The sequence below is a fragment of the Macrosteles quadrilineatus genome, unplaced genomic scaffold (assembly GCF_028750875.1).
Source record: "Macrosteles quadrilineatus isolate MER2022 unplaced genomic scaffold, UCM_ALF_1.0 Scaffold_7__1_contigs__length_78375512, whole genome shotgun sequence".
Classification (NCBI taxonomy): Eukaryota; Metazoa; Arthropoda; class Insecta; order Hemiptera; family Cicadellidae; genus Macrosteles; species Macrosteles quadrilineatus.
The window spans coordinates 9,191,137-9,214,830 of record NW_026542600.1 but is presented as its reverse complement, the minus strand read 5'-3'; the positions used below and the strand labels follow the sequence as shown (position 1 = coordinate 9,214,830).

The 23,694-nt window shown below is 33.4% G+C and overlaps 1 protein-coding gene across 1 annotated transcript in view; it reads left to right on the top strand.

The window, feature by feature from the left end:
- The window catches only part of LOC128998707 (dopamine receptor 2), a 221,577-nt gene extending 203,319 nt beyond the window's left edge, over positions 1-18,258 (top strand). Inside the window, exons 5-10 of the mRNA XM_054424959.1 lie at positions 7,650-7,818; positions 8,188-8,310; positions 9,615-9,928; positions 11,942-12,086; positions 14,216-14,373; positions 16,094-18,258. Of these exons, the coding sequence (XP_054280934.1) occupies positions 7,679-7,818; positions 8,188-8,310; positions 9,615-9,928; positions 11,942-12,086; positions 14,216-14,373; positions 16,094-18,063 (2,850 nt within the window). The 5' untranslated portion in view covers positions 7,650-7,678 and the 3' untranslated portion in view covers positions 18,064-18,258. The remainder of the gene's footprint in view (positions 1-7,649; positions 7,819-8,187; positions 8,311-9,614; positions 9,929-11,941; positions 12,087-14,215; positions 14,374-16,093) is intronic.
- Positions 18,259-23,694: the final 5,436 nt, after the last annotated feature.

The following is a 23,694-nucleotide window of genomic DNA, read 5'->3' as shown; positions in this document are numbered from 1 at the left end:
GGATACTGAAGTTTACTACTGATTAGTAGGATGAAGCATGTAGATATTTTATTTAACCTTTAATCTATGAAACCCGTAGTTATTGAATTTACTAACGAGTTTACTGACGTCAATCGTTTTATAACCTCACTGCGTTCTATTTCACCGTAAACCCCAATCTCATCAGTATGTCACAACGTAATTTTGTGTGTCGTACTTTTCTCGTAGACCCTTTGACTATTTTACCATGAAACCTGTCAGGTGACTCTATCAACACGTGGTTTGATTAAACCTGATCCTGTCTCATGTAGCTGGGAAGTTTAACATGCAACATGGAAGCTAATTGCCTCGTGAGGTCACAGTGCCACACTCTAATTTGGTACTTGTCAATATCACAACCTCACGTGGATCACTTTGATATGGTATATTGATATTTACTAACATTAAAAGCTTATGCAATTTTGTAACTTATAACTCATGTCATAATGTAATGTAATGATTGTCAGCCTATTTGCTGATTTAGACTCATTGAATAATTGATATCAACTACACGCCTCAACTAAATGAGACTTTTCTTGTGGATTTTGCAGGAAACATTTTTTTACAAAATTGCGACGACTCATTTTTGTTTCGGAGTCAGTGCTTAGAGATTGTTAGGTAGTTTAAATTATGGGGTCATGCATTTAATTAACTTAATTTACGGATTACCACTTTCCTACTCATATTCATTGAAAAAAAAGTTAGAATCGTTTTTAAATGGCTCCACGAATAAAATTACTTTAATGTGAGATATTATTTTGATGTTCAGTGAGTTTAATCTGATTGGTAAGTTTTTTTTAGTTTTAGTTTTTTCCTAGTTTCTATGTGATAAGGAATCTTCGTATAGCGTGTAAACAGTAAAATTCGGAAACAAAGAATCTTTTTAACTAAGATTTTTAAATTTAAACTCAAACGCATTTTAGTGAATATCTCAAAGCAAAAAGGTTCTAGGAAAAACAAACGTACTAGGTATTGAAATCGCACTAAAACCACAACAATTTGGAGTTTTAAACGTCGCATTGCAATTATTTCGCTCGTGTGAGATTCAAAACTAATGAAATAATAACCAGTGACAAAAGGCGAGTCCAGATATTTAATGAAGCGCTAAATCTGAGCCAGAGAAAACAATGAAGGAGAGTTCTATTCATGGAACGAGCTTGTGTTGATGAATTATTCGACGCATTCTTTGAGTGCGCCGAGATTGCTTAGTAAATATGCTTTTATTTTTGGCTATTTAACTCCTCTGATGGCAAGTTGTGGATAATAAGTCCTTTAATAACTGTAGCGTAGATTATTTAGTGGAACAGACTGCTCATATACAGGGTGTTCAAAGGTGGGGACATATTTTATTTAGTGATTCCTTGGGTAACAAAGAGAAAATCAAGAATTACATTTTTTCTAAAATTGCTTTGTTAACCATATATCCACCATTTTGAAATTTTTGGTTGAATCAAGATGAATTTTTTTTCTCACACGGGTCTCTTCTACCTTAACATACTTAAGTTTCATAAAAATCGGTTGAAAATATTAAAAGATAAAAATGTAAACAATACATAATGGCGGATATCTGGTTAGCGAAGCGATTTTAGAAAAACATTTATTCTAGATTGTCTCTTTATTTTGACCCAAGGAAACACTAGGTAAAATATTTCCCCACCTTTTTTGAACACTCTGTATACGCAATCATTTATAAATAACTTCGAAATTTCTCAGAAGAGATGCCACTAACTTCTTGAACCGTCAAAAACCACAGTTTAGGTTAGGTTTTATGATTAGTTCTGTTCATGAAAAAAGGTGTAAGTTAAGCTATAAACTAAACTAACCTAACCTAACCTAAACATTGCAAGTGTTTTCAAATTTACGGAGGGTTATAAATATACTTAAATGTAATTATATAATTAATATAACTATTTAAACACACATTAAACTCATTATGTTAACTCATAAGATTTTAAATACTCGTACTTATGAAAAATGGTGGCCTGCAATCATCTAAGTCCGGCTACCTATGAAGACATAGTTTGTATTGGTAACATGATTAATTGTTTTGTTTCTATTTTCACACCTTTTGGCACTGATGGAGGTAAAGGGAACAGAATAAACGTTTTCCCATCGAAATAAAAATATTGGACCCTAAATGTTTCTCAATCAATAGCAATGGCAACATTTTAAAGAGCATTTAAAACCTGTATGTGTAATAAATAGCAGAAATCAAATATACATTGACCATAGGGCTATAGTAACAGAAAAACCCTAGGATTAAAGTTAAAGTGATGTTTTTATTATTTAATCAAACTACTTTATTAAAGATAAGCTAAATATTTTTGTGGATTTTCATTAGATAAAGGAATGCAATATAGCTCTGCTGACCAATTTATGCATAATTTTGTATGTAGATGATGGATTAATCATAGTAACATATAAAGAAGAAAGTATTTTCTGAAAGAATTCAAGTTAGCAAACCACCCAAATTTGATATAGAAATTATTCACAAGAACGTCGGAAGAATCAACATCACCCAGTAAACTAATGAAAGGAAAAATATTGTTCGGTTTCACTTTCAAGATATTAAACCTGCATCAACAGCTATGCTCAAGGAACTAGTGTCTTAGTCTTAAAAAGCAGTGAAAGAGTTTGCCCTGAAGATTTGCAGTAGGTGCATTAATTTTCTTAATGTCAGGTTCAAGATCCGAATCATTCAACGTCAGTTTCTTTAGATTACTTAACTTATGATAAGAATTTAGGTCATCCTTCTAGTGTGTTTTGGTAGGTTTAACTAAGAACAGGCAAACAACATAGATCAACAAACGAATAAAATAACTTATTACAGATATACATGTTTCACGGTGTACTTAAACAAAATCAATAATCAATAACGTTTGATCTCCACAAAGCTTATTATAAGCGATGGGAGATTGATACTTAAGAAGTTCTAGGAACTTGATCATAACTTATTCAAATACAAAATACAGATGTTACTTGAACCCAGGTTGACCTTTTTTGTAAAATACATCAAAGGTAACGTTTTATGAACGTCTAAGACTCTTTCGTTATTTAAGACCTCACTAAGAGCAGTTATTTTCGTGTAAGAATAATTACTTTCTAGATAGCTTTGGGGCTTCCAACTTTATATTGACCTCGCTAGACATCAGGGTCAGTTAAGGGTACAGTTTTTATAAGATTATTTATTTGATCCAATGGCCATCGTAAAAGGTAACAAACCAAAATATACAATAGTGAGAATGCTATATTGTAAAAATGTACAAGAAACAATAAGAATAGTTGAATAGAATGCTATTGTACATGAGCAAATAACTAGTGATACTTTGCTTACCAAACAGTAACTATAACAATGCAACTTAGAAACAATTAATAACAAGCTAATTGGATAAGTGATTTAGGCCTACTCAAACTGTTCAGCTATTTCAAACTATTTCTAGCATAATGAAATCAAACTATTTAAACTAACTAAACAACAATACAACATTTAGTACTTATAAGCTAGTACAAATTTGGGTTTATATACCAACTTACAAGTTAACAACAGAAAAATTACAAATAAACTCAACAGACAATATGTTTGGAAAGTGATCTCACTAAGAAGCATTACCTTTCTTTACTACAAAAAAGGTTAAGTATTCCGTTCAGAGTTTGCGATGTCAATTATATTGCGTTAATTTGAACAATATTGAATAACGCGATTATGCTTTCTGTGTTTCTATCTAAGGCCACACGTTTAATTGTTGAAACTCTAAAGCCGCAACCAAAATAATCCATGGAGTGTAAATAATCGATGTACTTAATACTATAAGGGGGTTCCTCTGTACCATCCCGTTTTCAGCTCTCCTACATGACCGATTGAGGGGTAATTTTAAAGCGTACAGTATGATCTAGCAGAATCATAACTAAAAAGGTAATTTCCTTTAGGGCTTCGCCACCCTAGCGTTAATCTTTGGATTTTGTTATTCAGGATTTTCAAGTGGTGATGACCAACCTGTTTTTAACGCTTTATATTTGTATTTTAATTCTAATAGCTGATTACCCAATTAATTCTGTAAACAGAGATTGGAAACAGGGGACAAACATTTAGTTTATAAAAATGAATTTTAAATAGGCTACTTTTATGACAATTGTAACCTGATGATGGTCGATAGCCCGTTGTGGTGAATATCTAAAAGCAATAAATTTGATTTGTAATAAACTAGTAGTTTTATTCACTTAATAACTTGTCTCAAACAATCTTTATCTATGAAGAGTAAAAATTAAGTCATTTAAAATGCACAATTCGTGTGAGGGTCCAATAAATGTTCTTTCAAAACCGTAAAAACTGTTCTTTTAAATGTCTTTCCAAACTGTGCTTACTATTCTCATAATGAAATGGTATATTACGTTTCTAGTTTGGAAAATAGGTATTCATCAAAAGAGCACAGTAAACACATTTTGGACGAGTGACGTAAGATTTTTTCCCATTCTACTCTAAACTAACCTAACATCAACAAAACTGTACATATCTGTTATATATTCCCAACGACTAAAGGACTAAACACTCACCACTCATAACTTCTAAGAGAGGTTATGTTTTATTTAATTGACTCGTTGACTTATCGCTAATTATAATCATCTGGTGTCCGGAAAAAGTTCATTACAGTACAGTAGCACGTAATGAAACCCCATTTGATTAAGCAAGCGGCAAACAGCTGTTTTCCGGACTAATTTCATGGAAAGTCTATTAAAACAGTATAGTGTGGTGAAAAGTATATTTTATATCTCGTGTTAAGAGAAAACCACTATACATTTAAAAAAGGAGTGATTCTTGGTACAATGTGACAATTTATGTTTCGTTTTTAAATACACCATACACATAAATATATATGTTTAGCATTATAATACAAATAAAATGTGCCCTACACTTATTTAAAAAATCAATACAAAATGTTAAAGGATTAATAAGTGTCTTACGTGATTCAAAATTGTTCAAATTTACCATTTTATTTTACCACGTCAAATCCTTTATCCTCTATCTCTTTAATCTCAACCACGAGTTGGACAACTGAACTCCTTATTCGTTATTAGTTTTGAAAGCTGTCTAGTAATAAGAGAATGGAAAGGAAAGGCGTATAAAACGAGGACGCTCCGCAACAATAGACACATCAATTTGTCAAGTTGTCAACAATGGTTGTCTCTTGTTGTCCTCGGTTTTAACGCGGATGCCACTTGTCAATACCTCCGTATGTTTCCAATGTATAACCTAAACGGTACCCTAGGGATTGCATCTGGTTGAAAATTGATTATATAGGCAATTATCGAAGTATAAAAAGAAGTACGTGGAAGACATGTGCATCACTTTCTCAGTGAGATGATGTGTTCAGCCAACAACTATATTCTTCTTCTTTTTACAGGTTTACACTGCTACATATATATATACATACAACAAAGGGTCCACGAACCAGGAAAAACAAAGACAACAAAATATTAGGCATACGCGCTCAGAAACCTAAATAGAATACGATTGATAATAAACATTTCTTCATATTACATTTAGGATTTTGTAGTTTTGCTGCCAGATGCTGTTTCAAGTTAAATACCTTTCACGAACCACTTAGGACCAGTAGATTTAGATCAATTTTGTACTTAAAGGGTAAAACTGTAAAATTTGTTGTAGCTTTTGCGTATTAATTGGTCCTCGCCGATAAGATTTGTAAATTTAGGGAGGCCGAACTGAAGTCGTAACATGCTTCTGATTAGTTACGATGATTCTGCAGCGCCAGTGCTCTATAAAGAGGATGTTCAGTCTGTGTTATAACTTGTAAACACTTTGACACTCTTGATAAATGACAAAAAAGAGGTCATCATTGCCTACAGGATTGATTTATCACAGTAATTAGAAGTTTGCGACCTACGTTGTAACTCCTATTACACTCTCACATAAAGGTTTCAACAATAAATTATTGTTTAATTTTCAAGCTTTGTGTTCTTATTTAACTATTCGAACGAATCGTCGTCGTCAATACACAAACGAACAAGGATAGAATGAACAAAAACGAAACATAGTCTGCCATCGCAACTCACTTGACTATGTTGTAAACCCAAATTAATTTAGATTTTCTTTAGAAAAGCTTAAGAATGGTAATCAGTAAAAGCATAGATATAACACAACTAAACTGTTCGGATATTAGTTTAGAAACAATACATAGACCATGAGGAGGAGATCTATCTAAGCGAGATAAGATTTTATGCAAATTTATTGATAGGAAGCACTCATAAGAGAAACACATAAAAATATCCCCGTCACAGTAAACCTGCAGACTAAGCTAATTTCCATTTTTCTGATTGGATTTTACTAAATTATTTCCATAAACAAGTCATATTTATTCGACAGGGTAAATAAAAAGCCAAGACTCCCCATCTAATATTTGTCTAAGTAGGTAGTATACAGAGATGTCCTTTTGGTGGTCATGCAAACATAGCAAGAAGTTTAATTTTATGACTTTGAATGTCTCCCAAAAATGGAGGATTTTGGGGAAACTCAAAATGTTTAAATATAAACTCCCTTCATGTGAAACCTCATTTTAACATATTTACAAAAACTTGAAGAATTATTAAAAACAGAGTTCGCTATCTCTTCTCTGCCAAAAATGGTGGGCTAAGAGGAAAGGGGGTATCAAATAAGTGAATTTTACAATGCTTAATAGGGCTCTTTGCAAATGAATTGGGGTGAATCGTGTTAACGGGAAAAATATCAATTATTAAGAAGCTCCATAGTGAGCGAAAGGATAGTATAACCTATTGAAAAAATATTTTAATGTATAGTAGGCTAATAATACCATCATTATTGTAAACGAACTAAATTTAAAATCTCTTTTAATACAGTTTGGTCTACCACAGTGTGATAAATGTAGAATGAGTAAATTGCATAACCTTTCAACCAAGTGGATGATTGCATATCTGTGGTTTGTGAATCGATCACGTTTGGCTAGTTTTGAGGTTAATATGCAGATTACACAAAAAACTGTGTTGTTATAAAAACTGATACTTCCACAACAAATCACAATCAAAATCACTTTTACTTCTGTAAATGTGTTCAGGAAACACTTTTCGTAAACTACAGATTATACTCTTGGGCATTTGCAGTGGCTAGGATGTATTATCTAAATACATTAAAAACTCTCCTTCTAGTGATAATTGGTTTCTAATGGACAAGGTGGTCACTTATATCTAATTAACATATTGTCCACTTTTAAAGCAAAATTATTACACCTATCCTAGGTTCATGTTCAAACATAAACATTCCATAGCTCACTGGACAGTAGAATATGACATGGTTTACATTCAGGCAAGTTCTGTAATAAAGTGAAGTAGTTTTGTTAATAAGTGACAGGCCTTTGCCGGGTTTCTCTGATCCATATGTTCTTTGTATGCCTATTTATGATCCAGAGCCAATTTAAAAGTTTTCAGAGGTTCGCCAAGGTGGAATGTTTTGGAAAGAGACTGAGGATTCTTCTGGTTTAACTGGAAACAATTAGTCTTGAACTATTCTAAATCCATCTCGAGATCTGAATACACTCCTGTAATAAGTGTCAAACACTTCCAGTGTTTAAACTCACTTATTAATGACAAACTATGTTGTACAGATGACGGGCTGGTCATAGAAAGAGAGGAAATGGGCTCCAGAGAAGTAGAAGAAGATCTGGATTGGGAGAACACCACAGCCTCCTACTCGGACATCCCTGAGAACGGAACCGACTACGGCAACAAAACTACACCCATCTACTCGATTGGCCCGGATTTTATAGTTCAATGGTTAGTGTGATCAGTGTGTAATGTATTTTTGTAGATTTAGTACTATCGTTTACTGTGGAGGTAACTTTCAATAGTTATAAATCCGTTGCCGTAACAATGTAAGAAAACACTGTGAGAAAAGTGTACGGATCTATTGAGAATAGTGGTCCTAAAAATAGGTCACAGGAATGACCATCACTAAAAATATAGAAATGTTTGTGAAAAAGGATCTCAACTGAATTTTCAGCAATGCGACATTGAATAATCATAAAGATTTTGGGACAACTGATATTAAGATCCTTGGCCAAAATCATTTTTATTTACAAAAAATTCACTGAAAGACACAAATCGATGCCTATATCCAAACTACTAATATCCTTGTGCTTACAGGAAACTGAAAAAACACAGAGAACGTCTTTGTAGATACGTCTACCAGAGGTTGTTCACCGAACAATGCCGTGACACATTCAACCTATCTCATGTGTTCGGCAACTTATGGAGCCAAGGGAGCGGGTAAGGCCAAAGTATCATACAGAAAATTACACTAGGTAGCCGTTAACTGTGGGAGAGTGAGCTGGTCTAGGGGGTAGAGAGTGGTATTTCGGTCCCTGAGGTCCCGGGTTCAAATACTGCCAAATCACCAATTGATTTTATCTAAGCTAGTGCCTAACATCCTAGGACAAAAAACACTATACATCATTTAACTGGAACAGATAACCAAGATATAGAAATTGAATCAAAGAAACGTTATCCAAAGAAGATTATGAGCAGGATGTAGTTCTTACAATATGATTCAGTGTTGTTAGATTTACACTAAGAAGATATCATAGAAGATTAAAAAACCTACCATTAAGCATATGTCAGAATTTTTCATAGGTTGTTGCAATATTGTCTATTTTTCAATAATAATGTAAATTGAATTACATCAAAATATTCATTTATTTGAACTCAACTTAAGTCCAAACTGTCCTGATTATCATGAACAGGAAAGTGTCAAAAACAAATTAACAATAATAAATTTATGATGGTTTGAAATTCTAGTATTTGTAGTGTTGTAGTATGTTTTTAGTTGTTGTGTTTGGCTTTTTAAATTTGTGACAAAGGTAAAACAAACCAACCAGTAAGGTGATTTTAACTATGATTTCAATAAATTATTTGATTACACCAGCCCAACATTGTATCGTTCAGATTATTCTTATTCATCTTTCGATCACGAAGCAGGCCATTGTTTTTGATGCAATAGTTCCCTTAATTTTTGAAAATTGTTCAAATAAGGGTTTTTGTTTGTGTAATAAGAGTGAAATCTTTTCTATTAATTATAGCTTAATGCTAACCATAATATTTATAAAAAAAATATTGCCTTTTACGTAACAGTTTCTATCCAAACTCTCTTAACGATCGGTTTTGAATGTCATTCCATAGATCGGACACTAAAGGCAAAGCAAATAGTCAAGGTGGGTCAATATCATGTTTTGAAATAGGCCAACTGGCCAACTTAACCACCAGTTCTATTTGCTTTATGGTTTGGTTTTTTTATGGCAGGGTCTACTAGGTTTTTAATATATAACAATACTATAATGCATTATTTATTAGAATTTTCTTTAAAAGAGTATCCCAAAACATAGCTCCAGAGTTCTTTAGAAAAATCCATGTAGAAAATGGCTACATAGGAGTTATGTTTGACCAAAATCAATTACCATTTTAACTGTAATGTGTATAGATTGAAGGCCATTTGGAATATTTCTATCTATATCACTGTATCGTGTCATGCCAAGAAAGTGATCATCATTTCCACTATTACATTTACTGTGGTCCAGGTACGCGTCTTGGGGAAGTGGTGACATAGTGGCAGACTACGACTCGGGGCCAGACTGGTACAATTCGACCGCCAACACCACCGAACCTCTTCTGGTCAACGTCACTTCTATCCCAGGGGTCACAGAGCTTACTCCTGTCCTCCCAGTCTTCGAACCCTGGCAGAGTTTTCTCATCGCTCTGTTCATCGGCATCTGCATAGTGCTGACAGTAGGCGGCAACATTCTGGTGCTCATGGCATTCATTGTAGATCGCAGCATCCGACAACCCAGCAACTACTTCATCGCCTCACTGGCAGCTACTGATATGCTTATCGGTAAATTAAATAATTACAATTTTAACTGTAGCCTATAAGATAATTATTTTACTTTTTTCTTTCTTATTTATTTTTGTTCTTCTATTACATTCTTTTAGTTAATTCTCCTATTTATTGTAGTAAGTCTTCTCATGCTTCAGCTCTTATGGCCGAATAGTGATGCGGGTAAAACATATGTTAGTAATAAATGCTCGATAAAACGATTGTAAGATAAATGTGATGATTTTTATAGCTCTACCGCAACAAAAATACCTTATTAAATGTAGGCACGATTACAACTAAAGAACCAACGATCAATCACATCTGGTTTCGGTCTGATAACCTATTCTGAACCCCGGCTATGCAATATAAATATGCAAACAGTATATTTTCCCATAACAATTCATATTTTGCCCCTTCTTTGTTTAGGTCATAGTTTTACAAATAATGTGCTAACAGACTGATCCATAAACAGTTAAATACCATTGTATTTTTTATTAATACCAATTTTTTTAGTTTAATGTAACCTAATTGCATATAGCCTGGACACTATACAGGATATTAGGATTTGACCATTACCTAAAATTAGGTAAAAAGCAACACACAAAATTACTTGCCATTATTGACGTAGTTTACTACGTAATGATTCCACCTTTTTATCTGTAGGACAGTAAAGACCATTATTCCTCTGCAAATTTAGGTAAGAAATTGTCGTTTGTATCAACCCATAGATTATGTTACCAATCTTGGGCAAATATTGAAATACATTTTAAGGGAAATGGATTAGATAATGTTATGATTTCAAAGTTTATTTCCGTTTATAATATCCTGGATATTGGAACCAGATGAGGACACAGCTACGTACATTGATAAAAAAATCTTAGTAAATCTCTCACAAAGGTATCGAGAGTATCTATGTATAATACAGTCGGCCTTTAGTAGAATCAGTAACATTTGAAAGTAAAAATGGAGTAAAGGAAAGTAGTTATGACCTTTTATTATAATTGCCTACACGAGAGCCAACCTATGCTCGTAAAGACAGTTAAGATCAAGGGGCAATTTGACAATTTAAAACAGTAAAACAAATATATAGTTTGGCCGCTTAGAAAACGATCTGCGCGCTAATGCTAAACCAATGCTGGAGGAGGTCGTTTTCTAAGCGGCCGAACTATAGTACTTAGCTTATACGTATATTATACTTAGCTTAATATTATCATCGTGGTATATATATGTTACAGGCAAAGTATGTAATGCAGGCATTTATCTAGTATAGTGACGAAGGTTGTTTTGAAAAGCTCGTGTATCAGAAAAACGCTTAATAAATACATTTTTATTTATTTATTCTATAGAATGACTAGGCATTCTATACAATGTCTGAAGCTTTTAGGCAAAGTTACGATAAGCTTTTATACATTTTGACTAGGCATTGTGTATAATGCCTAGGCATTCTATAGAACGTAGGTGTGTTAGGCAAAATAAAAAATAAAGATATTTGTAAGCAAAACATTCATTTAACAAGATAGATTTATTTTGTAAAGGGTAAGGTTAGTTTGGTAAGTTTTAGATTAGATTGAATCATGTCAAAAAATGATACAGAAGTCTAAACAAATCTTTTACAATAATAAAATATTGTGTATGGTTAGGTTAGGTAAGTTTATTATAGACTAGATAAATTATTGTCAAACAAGGGTACAAAAGTCTAAAAAATACCTACAACAGCGTATTTTATACTTTGCCTACAGTGCCCACAGGTATTCTATAAAATGACTAGGCAAAGTATGTATTTAGCTCTATTTCATACCTTGTCTGGTTAATTTTAGACATTATATAGAATGCATGATTATGTAACAGCGTGTGAAATAAGTTTTGAAACATATGGCTTAATTACAAGGAAACCTATTCACAAATTCTCCTGTTTCATAACAATAACTACCAATATATTCGATATACTCTACGATGAAGGCAAGTAAAAAGGGGGGACTGAAAGTGAACTAAGGAGATTAAGGATTCCAAAGATTATTTTTGTGGTTCCAGGGACAGTTTCAATGCCGTTCTACACAGTATACGTGCTGATGGGTTACTGGGACCTAGGACCCATACTGTGTGACTTGTGGTTAAGTGTGGACTATACAGTGTGTCTAGTATCTCAATACACAGTACTTCTCATCACAATTGACAGGTAAGCTGGAGATAGTAGTTTATATAAAGTCAGTGTAAAATGTTGTATACAGGGCGTTTTTTATCTCGCTTCTTCATTTCTGTAAAAGCTGCAATACATAGAAATATGCAGTTTGCGGGAATCGTCTATTGACGTAGGGGCCACAATTGTTGTGAATTTAATGTGAAGTTCCCATTCACCCCCTTTCTCCCCTACCCTTAACTCAAAACATTTTTTAACGGCTGTAGCTCAAAAATGGTAAGAGCTAAAATGATTTGAAAGAATTTTAAGGTTCAGGAATAAAATTTTCTACAAAACACCCTTTTCACACACCGTTTTCCGAAAATCGCACTTCTTTATCTTCAAAAATCGCCCAACCTCTAAAATTTGTAAAATTTCTCGGATATTTTAATGTTTTTTTTTATTTGACAAGCATGTATTTGAGCTACAGCCGTTATAAAAAAAACGTGTTTTTCTTAAAAAAAAGGGGGCGAAAAATTCAAATTTTGAACTGCCATAACTTTTGATAGGATTGACGTAGAGATTAGTTTGCGCCATTCTTTTTCTTTTTTCATGCCCTCACGTTTTATATGTTAAAAGGGGTACCTTGCAATTAAAATATTTTAAGTTAAGGGTAGAGGGAGAAAGGGGTTGAAAGGGAACTTCACATAAAATTCACAACAATTGTGGCCTCCACGTCAATAGACGATTCCTGCAAACTGCATAGTTCTATCAATTGCAGTTTTTACATAAATAAAGAAGCAAGATAAAAAAAAACACCCTGTTTAATTTTGCAAGGGGAGTTTATGACCACAGTTTAGAAAGACACATTTGACCTATTTCATGAAAATTGCGGTTATGCCAGTGAAAAATTGGGTATGCAATCATATTTATTTAAAAGATATTTAAAATATAGTTACAACCGAATATTTTAAACTTATGTTAGTGAATTCTGGTTGAAAAAAGAACAGTATTGAATCTGTTTACTAAGTACATGGTGTTTAATAACATAAAAACCAAATTTAAAGTACTGTGAGACATATTTTAATAACGAAAAAGCTTATATATTGTTAGTATCCCTGTTTTATTTTCTTCATTACCGATCAGTTGATATGAATTTTTACATGGCCATCTATAAGTTTTAGTGTTATTGGGAATTTATTGTGAATAGGACTCAACATGGTGCATTCACAAACTCAACGAGAGTATGTATTGTAGGTTCACGTTTATTTGTATACTATGGATCTGGTTTCCTTAAATTTGTACATGTCAATAAAAGTTGATTTATTAGGTACTATAATCACTTATAGAACCTTACTTGAAACGTATTTGGCATAAAACCAATAACTTGCTTTCAACGTATTCTTATAACTTTTAGTGGTTGGGGAAATATCATGTTGTGTGTTATTTATAAAAAATTTCCATCTACCTCATAGATAACTACACAACAATGCATAAAAGCTGATCGGCAATGAAGTAAAAAAAAGCAGGGATACCAACATATAAGCTTGTTTTGTCATTAAAATGTGTCTTACAGTGTTCTTAATTTCGGTTGCATAAAAACACCCTATATAAATTCCATCTAAAGTATTTAAGAGGATATATTCAAATTTTTTTTATAAATCAAGGAGACTTTTGGATCAAAACCATGGAATTATATAAAATACGAACTTTTATTTTACTGACTTTTGATTGGACGCTCTGAGGTATCATCCAACTCTCACACATTGTGTCACAAATGCACAAAACACCCCAATAGTATGATAAGTATTGGGGGACAACCAACTATAATGGATATAAAGAATACCATTTCTTATGAATCAATTTCCTCCATTTTCCTTAATAATAAAAACCATCAAAATCCTTAAATGTAAATCTATCTCCTCTGTTAACAAGCAAAATAATCCGAAATCTTCCAAGAATCCACTTAGAGTTGATAAAGCACATTCATAACTTAAACTAATAATTGGATCCAGTTTATAATTTGGGTTTTAATTCAAAGTTTATAACAATCTACCGTGGATCACGTTATAATGTTTCTTTGCAAGGATTTTGACAAATCTAAAATTTAAGGAAATTAAACTATAATATGATATATTTAATACACACATAGTATTGAGCTAGCTTGAATTTCTCTGGTATTTTGACAGATTTTGCTCCGTCAAGATAGCAGCCAAGTACCGGAGCTGGCGTACCAAGAACAGAGTCATTTGGATGGTGACCATAACTTGGATTATTCCGGCTCTCCTGTTCTTCATCAGTATATTTGGATGGGAGCATTTCGTTGGCTTTAGAGATTTGCTACCTGGTAAGATCGAATAACAACGGTTTCTTAAGGTTGTAACTCGGTTTCAGAAAAGTAGTTTTGACCGTAGTCTTCATCGTAAATTTTGTTTCAAAGCTGAAACGTGTTCCCATTAATAATAACATTTGTGCCAAACTGTATTAGAATCATCTTAAATGTTGCAGGAAGGAAGAGTCTTGTATCCAAAAGATTTGTTGTATTTTCTGTGCAAAATTTCAATTAAAAAAACTTCCCGCCACAGAAGACCTTCAGGCAAAGCTAATTTCCATTTGCCTGTTTTGTATTTATACTAAAATATTTCTTGAAATGTCAAATTATTTCCCCATTTAAATAATATTACATTTATCGAGTACTTTGATTGTTCATACAGAGAAGGGAACCTTTTTTATGTTAATAATATAACATGAAATTGAATAAATTTATTACTTATCAAAATACAGACACAATAACTTATTAGACAAAACGTTTTCATCCAAAAGTGCATTTTTAAGTTTAGTTTCAATGAAGTGTATTATAATCAGGTGATTCAACAAATTTTATTTAAGAGTTAAGGAAAAAGCTGTGACGCTTTAGACATGTAATATATTTAATTAATTCTGCTACTACATTACCTAGAAATGTGGTATTTTTACTGTGTCCATTCAGCAGACTTTGTGTCAAGTAGTTGAGCTAAAGAAAACGGGTTCTTTGTTGCAAAAACTTGATATGGAGAGTTTATGCTAACGATAGTTAGGAACTCAGACTCCTGACATTTTTACTAGGTCTATCATAGATTATATCATAAAGATAGGTTCCTCTTTAAAAATAAACACCAGTTCTCTACATAGTTAAAAATATATTATCAGTTTCTTTTCAAATATATTCTCATATACTTTTTTTTTGTTTAACTATTTCCCCAAAACTTTATTTTCTAAAATTAATAGTATCAAAGATAAATCCTGGGAGGTCAAAAATAAAATAAAATTCACTGCGTATATACATATTACATGTTATATTACATATAACATGGTATTATTATCTAAAAGAACATCTGCGTTATACATACTTTTTAAATTTATGTAAAACTACTGTACATAATTATTGAGCTAGGGTGAATTGTATTTTATAGCGAATTTTATTTGTAATTACTTTTATAGGCTAAAGTATTTTTCTACATTGTTTAAGTGTAGATACGTTGATCATAATCGATGTTATGTACAGTCGTTAACGATATTGTCACAATTGGGGTTTCTCATAATGTTTAAATTTAATTTTTCTACAAGCACTAACATAAGTAAGAAAGAAATTGTTAATAACAATATTGGTGTAAAATACAATGGAAATTAAACTAAATAACTATAAAAGCTGGTTCTTTTTTTGATATTACAAATACAGTCAAACACAATTAACACAATTGAGATTGCACATGAAATATACCAAAAAATAAAGACGTGCACATGTCTGTCGTTTAAAAGATTCTAAAATGTCAATACGATGGATAAAAACTTTGTATTAATCCGCTAAACTTCAAATAAATTATTAAAATGTATAGTGAAATGTTCATTTGAATACATGTTTATTCATTAATTACGATTTATTGAATTATTTTATTTTATAAGGAATATAAAAAATCTTACAATTGATATTTCTAAGGAAAGATATTATCTTATCATAATGTGACTGTGAAATAAAGTCATTGTAATTGTCTTTAGAAACATTGTTTACATTACTTGATCTTTTGCAGGTCAATGCGCAGTGCAGTTCCTGAAAGATCCTGTGTTCAACACTGCACTTATAATCGGATATTACTGGACAACTTTGGTGGTGCTTTTCATCCTTTACGGTGGAATATACAAGGTTGCCTACGATATGCAGAAGAAAAGTGAAGCGAAACAGAGGAAAATGCAGTCGATGGTGGCTCTAAGTGCTGGAGCAATGTCAGGAATGGCGGGAAGAGCAGCAGGCATCGGTTTGTCAAAAACCCAAAGTACTCTTCTAAGTCAGGACAAACCCAAAACATCCAGTAGCAGTGCAAATGCTCCTGGACCTCCACAAGTAAGCCAGCAAATTAGTGGAGAGTCCTCTTCAAGCCAAAAGAAGTCATCAACTACTGGAACTTCTAGTAACGTTACGGGAGAGACAACTACTTCGATTGATAAAAAGCAGAACGCAAATGGGTGCGAACAAGAAAAATCTGAAAGATCTAGTAGCCCAGCGTTCGATTCGGACGAAGACAGCACTGCTGCACCAAAAGAAACATTACCCGTTCAGAAAGTTGACTGGTCTAGAAAACGGTCATCAATAGCAAACATCGTTGTTAGTTCAGGTGCACTACAAGTATTTATGAACGCTAGCAACGCTAGGCTAAATGGTGTTATCCCTGCTAAATCTCCTGATTCTGCTCCAACAAACAGGATTGGTTCTAACTCAACAACTCCTCAAGCTGAGTTTGTGTCTTCTGGTGGTTTACCTCTGATTCCAGAAACGAGCTTACTCGATACCGACAATCCTTCGGAGGCTACACCAGGAAATATGTCATCAAAGACATTGACTCCTGTGTTAGCACAGAAAGATGATTTTATCAAAGACGACACACATAGCGTTAAATCTGCTTCGGAGGCATCCTCTCTTCCAGCCTCTAGCATTCATTCTCACCAATCTCACCCCTCACACCAGTCATTGCAGTCAGAGAGATCACTCGAGTCACACCAGTCACACCAATCACAGCCATCTCACCAGTCTCAACAATCTCAACGGATCATTCCACCTCCCTCTCAGTTTCAAGGCAGTACACCTGAATCCGATGGGTCACTTGCCAGCACAGATCGTCCAAGGAGTCTTCTAGTTACCAATACTCACGGTGTTTACAATGTAACATTCGATATTCTTGTTGGCCTAGACAATTCAGATCTAAAATATATGGATGAAAGTTCTGTAATAGTGCCCTCTCCTAATGTAGAGAGCCCACCGTCATCTTTGAGCTTCCCTATCAGTTCAACGACAGCACCACCATCTCCTGTGCATAATGTTATTACAGTGAGTAACACATCTCTATTACAAGCGGCTCTGATTCGAGCGGCGGCTCAGCAAGTTTCAGGGACCCCTCCGAGGATTTCTACTCCTCCCATTACCAAAGTAAATACGGAGGTAAGTTTAGAGTCCATGGTGAGCCAAAAGCCTGTCACGACAGTAGTGTCCACGGTAGAGGACCCACCCACAATAGATGTTCCAAGTGGAACACCAGCGACAATCATTTCTACGACATCAAACTCTGTAGCGACAATTCAAAACATCCAATCAGCTCCTCCTACCCCAGAGGTGAAAAAAGAGTCTTTGAAAAAGAAAGATTCGACTGAAAAAAGAGATGGATCTCGAAGAGACTTTGTGAAAACTATAGGTAAACGTCTCAAGGCCAAAGGGAAGAAAGGCATCGGTAGGCAAAAGTCAAAATCAGAAAACAGGGCGAGAAAAGCTTTTCGAACGATATCATTTATACTAGGTGCTTTTGTAGCTTGTTGGACACCTTACCACATATTAGCGTTGGTGGAGGGATTCTGCAATAATCCTCCGTGTACTAACGAGTACCTTTACCTTTTTTCCTATTTTCTCTGCTACGCCAACAGCCCCATGAATCCTTTTTGCTACGCTCTAGCAAACCATCAGTTTAAAAAGACTTTTACTAGACTTTTGAAAGGAGATTTTCACATGACGTGAGCACTTAATCCATAACATTTGTAGTGATATTAATGTATATTGTACTAATCTACTTTACGTATCTGTGACGGGAATTCTTGAAACATTCAACTATGTTAAAACTCCCTAATAATCGTTTTATTAATCCACACGCGTGTGCCAAACAACATTAAATTCGTATGAGTAGTAAATTGCCTTTATAGAGGTAGTTAGTATTTTAATCACTCAGACTTATAAGTTAAGTCGTTAAAATGCGGCTTAAATATATACATATACAGTATAACTTTAACCTTCTTGCGCAAAACATATGTTAAGTTGGTCGGCCTAATACTGTCGCGTATTTCATTCGTTTAACATAGCTACAATCGATTCAAGGATTCCTGCCCTTCTCGACTGCGCTTCACCCGGTGTATCCTAGCTTAAAACCGTTCTAGGTTTTTTAGTCTAAGTTAAGTAAGTGTAGGCTATATTTTTGTATTGTAATGATGGGACGAGTTCAAAGGCCGGTACTAGCATTAGTAATCACGGTCGTAGCTGCAGTTCTGATACATTTGTACATATCGAGGAGACACATATCGATATGCGTACTTGTTTATGTTGGCTGAACTCATCATGTTACCTAGTCAAAGCTTCAGTATCCTTAAACCTCAATTCGGATGACTTTATCATTCGATTGTTAAAGTTCTATGTTAAATGGAATAGGAAAAACCATGACCTAATTTATGTTCTAGCACATTGTATCGGTACATGTCTAATCGTTTGTCAAATTAATGTAGTTGATCGATTTACAAAAATCAATGTCCGTCAGACCACTGCGGCTCGATCTGACAATAGTCATTATTTGTCAGACCACTGCGGCTCGATCTGACAATAGTCATTGTCCGTCAGACCACTGCGGCTCGATCTGACAATAGTCATTATTTGTCAGACCACTGCGGCTCGATCTGACAATAGTCATTGTTCGTCAGACCACTGCGGCTCGATCTGACAATAGTCATTGTTCGTCAGACCACTGCGGCTCGATCTGACAATAATCATTATTTGTCAGACCACTGCGGCTTGATCTGACAATAGTCATTGTTCGTCAGACCACTGCGGCTCGATCTGACAATAGTCATTGTTCGTCAGACCATTGCGGCTCGATCTGACAATAGTTATTGTTCGTTTTCGTGTCGTTGTAGAGTGTCTAGATGATTGTTATTGTATGCTTGTTACTGTTTTGTTGTATTTGTAACCATATAGTATTCAGATTTTATACCATAGTACAGTTAAGTAAGGGTTTATAGCTAAAAACAATAATAATATTAATCAAAATAAATTATTTCTAACGATAAATTATCTCTACTATATAAAACAGTTGTTGGGTTTGAAAAATGGAAATATTTATACATATAAACAGTTTATAGAAATGTTTTATTATAATGTTGTCAAATTGTATTAATAGTTTTTATTACAAAGGAGGCCATTACACTGTATATTATATCGTCTGAAGTATGCTGTAACTATCAATATATATCGAATGTCTAAACATTCAATGATTTCCATAAAATATTTAATATGATATGTGCACATTAAATATTTTAAATATTTATTAATTTTCAACTTGCTTTGTGGTATTTAATTTTTGAGGTACATTTACAGTCATGCTAGATCAAAAATAATAGTACAATCAATTGATGAAAACTACATAAATGTCAAAATAATCCACGACAAAATAAAGCATTTGGTGGTTTACAGCAATCGCAAAGACTGTCTCACTTTTCATACAGTGGAATGCAGTACATTGGTAAGATTATTATTTCAGTATAACATAATAAATCTATTACCCAGCCGGAGTACACCTGTTTCACAAAGATGCAAGTACTTAAAGTTTTGCAATGTCTAATTTTGATGTATGGCCAGTACAACCTTTAACCAGGTAATTTTTGGCTTGAGATGATTGACAATCAAAACCAAACATTCTTTTTGTACCAAGGCGCTATTCAGATTCGTGCTAACAGTTAGCCCACATAAAAACGTTTAAAGTTTTATGGGAAACCTTGCAAAAATATGCCAAACCCAAAGTGTAAATTATTGGACAAAACAACTTGCTTTCTATGGTAAAACGCATTAGTAAATAGTTAATTTTTACTTGTTAATAATGTGAAGCATGTAACATTTTTTACGTTCCTGGTACTTGATGTTTTGGATGTACCCATTAAAATTTGCTAAATAAGGATATGTCTTCTGAAAATAGAATTAAATAAAGTTTGCAGGATTATCGCAGTCGTTAATCATCATGAATCCTATGACATAAATTTCAAAATGGAATCTCCACAGATTTATAGCAAAATGTGCCACTAAACATCGATTGACTGTTTAATCGTATCACATAAATATTTCTTCACACTCTGAAAAATTGATAAAAAAATATGCCTCTTAAAATGAGGTATTCTAGTTCTTAACCAACGGAATAGGCTAACTCGTTCAACCAAAATGACTTTTGTGTGGGCAAATTTTCATTAAGATGACTAATAAGGATAACAGTTTTAGATTGATTAGTATATGTATTGATAACATAAAATAGATTTATTGGAAAGATAATAAGTAACATGTATAGAACTTAAAAGTTGTTATGTTGGACATTTTTATGATAATTAAATGGCTGTGGATGCTACTTAATTTGATAACATGCCTTAAATTTATTTTGGAAAATAAAATAACATGTACAAAAATGTAATGTCAAGTGCACTAATAATACATCCTGTTCTACGTGCCATAAAATTTTGAACTACAAACATTTTTCAGTAGGCAACTTGAATTTCTGCCTACCCTGAAAGATGTCTTGAAAGTAATCTAACGAAAATCAGTTGAGATGAAACATTCTAATTCTAATTTGTCTTTTACAATGTTCAAGTTTTGTGAGGTTTACAAACTAAAACCGTATCGCATAAGTTAAACTGAAAGTTATTTTTCGAATGTAAATGTTTACAAGAACACTATACCTTTAGAATATACGATATTTTAGACTAGCTTATTAACATGCGTTGCTGATAGGTATAACAATAAAACTACAGGGTATCATAGTCCCAGATATATTTTCCTGTGAATGTTGTAAATAATCATATCATAAAACCATGACAATACCGACTGTCGGATACAATAAAGTAGATGTATACATGTGCGCGTGTGTGAGAGTGTGTATGTGTATGTGATGTTAACACGGACCACAGTATGTCACCTGAGCCCGACATACTTTGGACCCTGTTTGTTTACGGTATACTGTACTTTACATGTATATAGATATAGGTGTAGATTAGTCTATAGTCTACAGCTATGTCTACTTGTATATATGCTTGTTTTGATACTTTGGCTTTAAGATGTGCCATCCCACCCTGTAGACGGTACAATAATACAAACGTTTTACCAAAAGTTGTTTCCTTTCTACCCTTTACCCTTGTTACAAAATGGTGAACATATGTAGTTTAGTAGTGTGGTATGTAAAACAAAGCAAATCATCAAATGTAATGGATCATTGTATTTTGCATACTTGCTGATGTTGCTACATTCTTGATTAAATGGGAATTGACAAGCACTCGACCAATTAGAAGCCTACTTTGAGTGATTTAAATGCTGTACCAAAGGATTCAACGTGCACTAAGATATATGTTTTATTAATTCAACCAAGGTCAAACAGAGCACAGGTCTATATACAGTCATTCGTCAGCTGCACAAGTACACGAGAAATCATTTTATTTAAAAATATCATAAACAATTTATCTCATTTATCTAAAAAATCTTATAGTAAAAGTTAGACTTATAGCTCTTTGAATGGCACTTAATTTTCTTTTAAAAAGTAAAGCAAATTTACATAATTATGTTAAAACTCAATAATAGTCTGAGTGCCTAGAACGATATGAAGTAACTGATCTCAAATAAAAGTTCAAAGCATCTTTTAAAAACACATTTAAGAGGGGAATAGGACTCAACCCACTTGTTATGGCTATAAACAAGTATGCAATGGAGTTGTCAAGTACATCATGAGTTGAACTCTAATTATTTCAATAGCTTAACTATTTCAATTGGTGTGTTCATATAAATTTTTATTCAGACTTATCAGTTATATTCATATTTTGAAGCAAGACAACTAGTTGTATGGAGAGGTTAAGCCACTTATGGTAAACGTTTAAGCCCTTGAACTAATTAAACTTATGATGAGCATCATTGTTAAGTTGAAGTCAGACGTAGTTTTGTGTGTAAGGATCCTTGTTTTAAACTACCCATTCAACTAAAAATTTACGAATTTAAAGACATTGTAACGTTTCCCATTAAATACAAAACCTTTTGCGAGGTCTTCGCACGCAAGGCAAGTCTGATAGACAGGCCTGCATGGAAACATTTAGGTTACATGAAACCTTAAATTATACACCTAAAACTTCTACGGTACACTTTTGATAAAAATCCAATTTCTTTTAAATGTTATTAATTTTGACCTTAGTCAAATAGGGATATTAACTTCACAGGGATTACTTTTTACACCAGTTTCTACAACCCTTCAAATTCAGCAAGTTCTTGGAGATTTGTGAAAATAATGTATATTAAACTTACATATTTTTCTACTAACGAATAACGATTTTATTTTCCTAAGATTTTGTAATGTTGATCCAAGCGAGGTCTTTAATATCACTCCCCATCTACAAAGTTAGGATGATAGTAGATTTCTTAAATGATAAAACACTATCGTATGTAAGCTATTGATATCAATTAAATTTGGAGCTTTATATATCAAAATACAAATTCAATTTAAGGGTGGTTTTATCAACTTTATTATATGACGTACTAAATGTACTGTACATCACAATTTGTACTGTTAAACGGGAGCTATGGGTAGGTGTTTTTGTAAATAAAGGAACACAAGTTACATTTTAAATGCTCAGAGGGCCTCAAGGGGTACGTGGTGTTTACTGGCTGACATGGTGTAGACTGACGTGAGGAAGAGGGTAAAACAGTAGATTTGTCATCCTTATGGAACAGCTGAGGCCAATTTTATTGTTACTTCTGTACGTCCAACTGTAGAGGTCGTGATTTGTTCACAATTCGTTTCTTGTTATTTCAGTAATTTAAAACCTCATTTAAACAAATAAAATGATATAATCATAAACAATAACTGGTCTCTTAGTTATATAACCAAATAGTAAAGCAAAAATCATTAAATTAACCCTAAAATAATAGGAACAAAATTTCGTCTACCCCAGCGTTCAGTGCGGACGTACATGAACTAGACACGAAAAACAAGCATCAAAATATACAATGGGATGAGGAGTCTTCTTGTGGTAATACGTTACATGTTGGGAAAGGTGGCTTGGTGTGTGACGTCATGGAAATAGCCATGAGCTCCTTTATTTAAAACATCACCTTATTTTTCATATTGCCAACTGAACATTGATTTTGGTAACACTATGGTACAAGTATCACACTACGGTAACCTTATAGTACAATTCATCAGAATATGGTACACTAAGCATTGATCAATATGACTTCTATAAACCATTGATTGCTATGGACTACAATCAAGTAAGAAGGTCTGTGCGTGAAAGGGGTCATAAATAGCTTGAATACCCTAAATAAAACGTAATGTCAAAGAATAAAGATATAACGTATCCCATGGGGTTT